Source organism: Marmota marmota, unplaced genomic scaffold (assembly GCF_001458135.2).
Source record: "Marmota marmota marmota unplaced genomic scaffold, marMar, whole genome shotgun sequence".
NCBI classification, from domain to species: Eukaryota; Metazoa; Chordata; class Mammalia; order Rodentia; family Sciuridae; genus Marmota; species Marmota marmota.
Genome location: NW_026000229.1, coordinates 34,070,832 through 34,078,160, shown reverse-complemented (window position 1 = coordinate 34,078,160; position 7,329 = coordinate 34,070,832). Strand labels below are relative to the sequence as shown.

Here is a 7,329-nt window from a genome sequence, read left to right as displayed (position 1 = left end):
TTCCCCAGGTCCTCGAGGGAGAGGCAGCGCCATGTTTCAAGGGCAGCGCGGTTGGTTTAGCGGTAGCGTCAGCCGAGAGCTGAGGCAGTTCTGGGGTAGGAAGATGGGTGCAGGAGGTGCTTGAGGCGGGGAGAGGAGCACCTCTCCTCCTGATGCCTCGGTCCTAGCGTGCCTGCTGGGCTTATCCTGTGCTTTTGTCTCCACAGTGGCCGAAGGGGGGACAGTCAGCGACTCGCGGGCGGCAGACTTCTTGTTCAGCTGTGACGCCTCGCACCCAGACACCCTGAGGTACCTGAGAGCCGCCTGGAAGTGCCTCTTGTCACGACGAGCCCAGAGTCAGGGATGGAGGTTGCAGCCCGCTAATAAATATATATGATAGAGGGAGACTGGAAACAGTTTTAGATGTAACTGTTTTTCATCCTCAAGGCCCTTGTCCATTTGACTGGGCCGGACGTCACAATAGCTTTCTAAGAGCTTGCGTTGCTTGGAATCTGTCCTCCAAAATCTCCTTTCGCGTTGCTCCCACATTATGTTTGTAAAGCAGAGATCTGCTCACGGGCCTCCCCACTTTTATTCCCCTTCTCCCTTCCTGATTACCTACAGATTTAGATTTTTGGCTAGAGCCCACCTTGTTTATTTCCCAGTTTCTCCCTCATTCCTTCCATAAGACCAGTCTAAGGTGTCACTGTGCCTTCGTGTTTGTCATTCTTTTTTCTCTAATGCCCTTCCTCTTCTTTCCACCTTTTTACAGATCTAGGAAGGATGTTGCTTTCTATATGTGAAGGCTTCCCTGACTGCCTGCCCATACCCTACCTCAGAATTAACTAAGTTCTTTACAGCAAAGACTATGGGTAAAATTTGCAGGCTGCTGGCTCTCAATCCACTGTTTTTTGTCCCGTTAAACAGCATCATCTGAGGTCAAGTTTCTAAATTTATATAATAATTGATGACTTCTCTAAAGCTGAGATTTGTCTAGATGTAGGCCCCCAAATAAGCAATGTGCCATGTTTTTCTTCTTTGTCAGGAGGAAAAAAAAATGTAAGTCTGTCTTCTATTGTTTTATTATTTCTTTTGAAAGGTTGAATACATTCTCCTTTATTTTATAATCTAAGTGATTTCCTTTCTTTCTCTTAGAATATATGAAAGCCTTGATTACATAGAAGATAATGCTACAGTTTTTCATGCCTACTATCTCTCTGCAGTAGCCAATGCTGAAATTAAAAACTCGGTGGCTTTAGGTCATTTCATTCTTCCTCCTTCATGTCTACAAAAAGGTTAGCAAAGATCCTTCAACCAATCTCTGTTAGCCAAATCCAGCTAATTCCTGCTAGACAGCCAAATTCAACTTACCTTTGTTCTCAGATATTTTTGTTTCATATCACATAATATAAATGGAAAAACCATGGACTTCAGATGAGATTGCCATGAGTATCTATCCTGGCTTCATTTATCATTCATACATTCACTGAGCATCTCCTATATGCCAGGTTCCAATGCAGAAACAGGGATTCTGTGGTGAATAAGGCAGATACAGATCTTGTTCTCAAATGCTCATTGACTAGAATCCAACGCTTATTAGTTTTGGGATCCTTGACAAGTTATTAAATTTTTCCCAAGTTGTTTTGAAGATAAAATGAGATAATTTATTAAGGTATATGATGTGGTGAGCATTTAATATTGTCTTCTTTGCTAGTTTTGAATCTTTTCATTATGTTTCTGAATTTTTAAAAGATTCGTTATGAAAATAAACTCATATTTGAATTTTTTAATGCTTTCTTTATGCTTTTGTTTCAACACATTTTTATTTCAACACATTTATTTCAACAACCCTTTGATGTAGGAATGGCAAATAAATAAAGTATTTCTGAAATGTTTTCTTTCAGGTTGCCCTGCTTGGAATACCCTTTCTTTTTTGAGTTAACTTTAATATCCCATTTTTTAATAGGTCTTGCATTATTGCCAACTCTTGACCTACATATTACCCAGTAGATATGTGTCTATCTCTGGAAAGACAAATTGAAAGCTGTTTGCAAATTTCCACTGTGGACAGTATTAAAATAGAAGCAGGATGGGGTTGTAGCTCAATGGAAGAGCCTTGCCTAATACCTGTGAGGTACTGGGTTTGATCTTCAGAACCACTTAAAAAATAAAGTTATTATGTCTATGTACAACTAAAAATATTAAAAAACAAAAGCAAAACAAATTTTTAAAGTTCAAACATTTTCATAGAAGAGCATTTAGAAATTCCAAAGATTGGCTTCTTCTATACTTGCTGTCCTACTTAGACCTAATTATAACTTATATTCCCAAATCATTACAAATGCTTATACAAATAATGACTAAATAGATTTATTCAAAAACTATTTGTATCAATTAGTGAATACCCAATAAAGAATTTATATTGTGGAATGACTGTCTAATCTGATATAAAATGATCACTTCTATTCTGTCTTTGAAATTAGCATATTAACATGTTCTTAAATTTTTAAAGATGTGTTTTTAAAAAAATTCTACTAAAAAAAAAAGTGTACATATTTATCTACTTAAGTATGGTCTACTGGAAGTGTGAGATGTGAATGTGAACCAGATGTGAATTTTAAGTATTTTAGTAGCCACATTAAAAAGAAAAATAAATAGGTGAAATTAATTTTAAGAATGTATTTATATGTATTTACATTTTTAAGAGTATATTTTATTTAGCCTAACATATCCAAAATGTTGAGGTCTCAATATATAATCAATATAAAATTATTGACATAATTTATTCTTTTTTTGATCCTTCAAAAATTTGATCTTCAAAATCCAATGTTACTTTATACTTACAGCACATCTCAATTTGTAGTAGTCATACATGTTAAATCCTCAGTTCCTATATTTAGCAAGTTGCTATCATACTGGACAGCAAATGTCTACCTTTTTGTTCTCTAGTGGGCTACTTTGGAAACTTTTGAGACTTATTGAAATTATTGAGATTATTGAGGATGATGACGAAGTCCTTTGACATACCGAGTATTGTAAATTTCTGCCTATTAGATATATTTTTTAATCTTTTCCTTTAATAAATTAATTCTTGAGAATCTCTGCTCTACAAACTCCACAATTTTATACTTTTAATTTTGACTAGACAGTCATCCTCTTTAATAACATTTGACCTAATAGAGATGCTAACAACTAATGAACAAATATATTCCAGTAGAAAAACAAACAAAAAAACTACAACAATGATTCTCAAAATGCATTGAAATCATTTGGGGAGTTTGTTACAAAATTTCTGAGCTGCCCCTTAATGATCTGAAATCAATATGAATCACAATGTGAGTATTTTAGGTGAGTTTGATACCAGGAAATAAGGCTGACCTAAAAATTTCAGACTTCATGCAAAATTCAGAAGTTACTTTTTAAAAAAATATATATTTTTTATTTTAGCTGTAGTTGAGCACAACATCTTTATTTTATTTATTTATGTTTATGTGGTGCTGAGGATCGAACCCAGAGCCTTGCATGTTCAAGGCGAGTGCTCTACTGCTGAACCACAACCCCAGCCCCCAGAAGTAACTTTAAAAAAATAGTATTGGACTTGTTTTTCTCACCACAGAAATAAGAAGAAAAATTGGTAGTTTTATTTGGGAACAAGACCAGGATTTTCTGATAGAAAAGGTAAGATTACATTAAAGTAGTTGATTAGAATCTGCAGTATCTAAATTTTCTTAAAGCAGTGTAATTTTAAAAATGTTTACTTGTGATATGTTAGCACTTATGAGCCAGATTAAGGAATTTAAAGGGTTTAATTTCATTGAATATTATGTGGTTTGACTTTTTTATAATAGCACATTGTTAAAATTGAGGTATTTTGTAAAAATAAAACTATTAACATAAGAAGTTTGAAAATTTTCTTCAATCAGTAGTATCAAGATAACAATAGGTGCATGGTATTTTTACCAGTTCCTCACTGCTGGTATCAATTCTGATTTATTAATTGCTGTGTTGTATCATTTGTTGAATGTTTTGAGTACCACTCTTCAATAACTGTGCATAATACTGCTTTTTAGTTTTTGCCATCCTGCCTCAAATTTACCTTTTGACTTCAAAATCTTTATGCAGTTGCTAACTTTGGATAATTTGAGCGTAGGAAAGAATAATGACAATAATAAATTATGATACATTAAATAAAAAAGAATCCTTTAGTCCATAATGATACTCCAAAAACAGAAAAAGAAAAAGGACAAAAGGAAGACAAGGGAGGAAGAAAGGAAGAATGGGTAGAAAGAAGGAATGAAAGAAATGCTGGGATAAGGAACATTTTCATTACAGAATAATAATAGCTAAAAAATATAGGAGGGATGACAGCAGAGAAAAATCCTGATTTTATAGCCTCAAGCTAATAATCAATCTAGGCAAGGGTCATTAAATGATGCTAAAACCATGATCTCAAATTGTCATCCACAGATTACTTATTAATTTTAAAGGCAAGCAATGAATCTTTTAAATGGACATATCTGGAAGATAATACCTTATCAAGTTCAGCATCACCAATATTGGAATAACCTCTCATTATGTTCAATCTGGTGTGATTTAAGTATACAGTATTAGTTGTGTAGCATTCTTGTTCAAAGCATTTAATCTGAATCTAATTCAGGGTTAATCAAACAAATCCAGAATATGCATTATATACCATGAGTCAACTAACTGACCTGGACTCTTTACACAGTCATAAAAAAACAAAAAAGGCAAGAAGACTGTTCTAGATTGATCCAACAACCAAATGTGATATTTAAACCTCAATTGGCTTTTGTATTTAAATTTTTTTAAATTTTAATATGACAACAGAATGCATTACAATTCATATTACACATATAAAGCACAACTTTTCATATCTCTGGTTCTACACAAAGTAGAGTCACATCCTTCGTGTCTTCATACATGTACTTAGGCTGGATTTTGTATTTTTGAAAACAACAACAGGAAGGTTATAAAAGACATCTTGAGAGCAATTGCAAAAATTTTTTGATGGACTAAAAAAATAAATAATATCAAATTAATATTAATTTTCTTAAGTATGATAATAATATTGCAAAGATAAAATAATACATTTTTAAAGAAAATTAATATTAGGAACTGAGGAATGTAAATGTCACAATTTCTACCAATTTTTATCCAATGGTCCAGCTAAAATATAAAAAAGAGAGGGTACTCAGTGTGGCAAAAATCTAAGTCTAGATGAAAGGTATGTAGTATTTATTGTACTATTTTTAAAGTTTTTGGTAAGTTAAAATTTTTTCACAATTAAAAAGTTAGGAATAAAATCTTTATAATTTGCCCAAAGCCAAGTGATTGACTTATATATTTTGCCGCAGTCTGGCTGGGCACAAAATAACCGAGCCTCCACGAGGCACTTGTAGGTTCAAACAGGAACTCCTTTATTGCCTGAACTCCACTGGCACTCCACACGCACTCCCTGGGAACTCTCTCCGCCCTCTCCGGGGCTCCTCCGCACACGAACTCAAGGGGAACTCTGCGAGAACTCAAAAGTAGCGGGCACCCGAGGCAACAGGAGCCGCCCTATTGCCTGACAGCAAGGGTCTATATACAACTGAATACACAGCCTGTTTCAATCCAGCATCATCCAGTCACAGCAATTATACACAGCTTAACTTAATTATCATCATCTTAATGGCTCGCTGGAGTCACCTTTCAACCACTCCTTCTGGCAAAGTGCCATGCGCCATCCCGACTCAATTGTGGCTCTCAACAATATTTCATATTCCTTTTATTAATTTTTTTTCTCAAACTGTCATCATCTGAAAATAATAGTTCTTTCAGTTTCTTTGGCTAGGAAGTAATAGTATGTTGTACTAAAGATGAAAATACCCAATCTTTGACTTGTTTCCAAGAAGATGAGTGAAGACGGAATGGTTATTATTGGACAAAGTATTGAGTAACAGATTTATAGAGCTTAAAATAACCTTAAAGATCATTAATTTTTAGTTTTACAAATAAAAAACTTATTACAAGTTAAAAAAAAACTATTGCAAATAAGAAAACAGAAAGAGAAGACCTGTTTTAGTTCACATAACCATATGTTAGCAAAGTGGAACCAAATTTCTTAGCTTCAACCCAATCCAATGTTTTTACAGCTAAAAACAGTATAACATGCTTCATTGGCTGTTGACTAGAAATTATATCATTATAAAGGATTTTGTCAATTCTTTGAAAGTATTGATCAATTTTGCCAATTAAAATGATTAAAACAGAGAACATATAAGTAAAATGTACTTCTTGAAATATATATATATATGTATATATATATGTATATGTACATATATGTGTGTGTGTATTCAAGAGTGATATATATATATATATAAATAAATTTTTTTCTTTTTTTAAAAAAAGTACTGATTGAATCATTGGTGTGCTGAATTTTAAAAATGTGATTTCTTTTGCTATCTGCAGCCTGAGGAAATAGCATCAAATAAAATAAAAATCAGTGAACTAGCAACAGAGAACAAAAAAGAATTATCCAAAAGGTATTGAATTTATATACTTCACTGATACTCAATTCAATCTTTGAGCAGTAATTGTGTTTCTATTTAATTTTCACAGTCTTCCTATGAGATTGGTATTGTCATTATTACCATTCCTATTTACAGAAAATTAGATAATTTTCCCAAAGTTTTAAATGGGGTAGAAGTAAGATTTGCACTGGGTCAGCTTAATTCCAGAGCACCTATGTTTAGCTACTCTGCTATACTATTCTTGCAGAAAGGAAACAAAGATTTTATGAAAGTTAAAATAACAGTTACATTGATATTACTTTTAAGTTAGTAGGGATTGAACCCCGGGCCTCATATATGTTAGGTAGGTGATCTAAGCTATTTCCCCAGCAATTTTTATATTTTATATTGAGATAGGGTCTTCCTCAATTGCTCAGATTGACCTTGAACTTGGATTCTCCCACCTCAGCTATTTTAGCCTTCCTATTTTAGCTGAGATTACAAGCATGCACCACCACATCCAGCAGTTACATTACTATTTAAATGAAAATACACTAAATATTAGCAGTACTTTGAAAGCTGTGAGTGATTTCCCTCCCTTCTTTCCAAATTGTTTATAATATGGTGACTTCAACTTAAGAAATCAATTTTTTTTAAATTTTTATTGTTGGTTGTTCAAAACATTACATAGTTCTTGATATATCATATTTCACACTTTGATTCAAGTGGGTTATGAACTCCCATTTTTACCCCGTATACAGATTGCAGAATCACATCAGTTACACATCCATTGATTTACATATTGCCATACTAGTGTCTGTTGTATTCTGCTGCCTTT

At 33.5% G+C, this 7,329-nt stretch overlaps 1 protein-coding gene across 7 annotated transcripts in view; it reads left to right on the top strand.

Moving 5' to 3' along the window:
* Terb2 (telomere repeat binding bouquet formation protein 2) overlaps positions 1–7,329 on the top strand; it is a 16,605-nt gene continuing 9,276 nt past the window's right edge. Inside the window, exons 1-6 of one of the 7 annotated variants that reach the window (XM_048793354.1) lie at positions 46–95; positions 207–288; positions 907–1,038; positions 1,135–1,274; positions 3,596–3,657; positions 6,451–6,524. In XM_048793354.1, coding sequence (XP_048649311.1) covers positions 998–1,038; positions 1,135–1,274; positions 3,596–3,657; positions 6,451–6,524 — 317 coding nt within the window. In that variant the 5' untranslated portion in view covers positions 46–95; positions 207–288; positions 907–997. Of the gene's footprint in view, positions 1,039–1,134; positions 1,275–3,595; positions 3,658–6,450; positions 6,525–7,329 lie in introns of all 7 variants that reach the window. The other 6 variants (XM_048793352.1, XM_015480710.2, XM_048793349.1 and 3 more) reach the window with 6 other exon arrangements.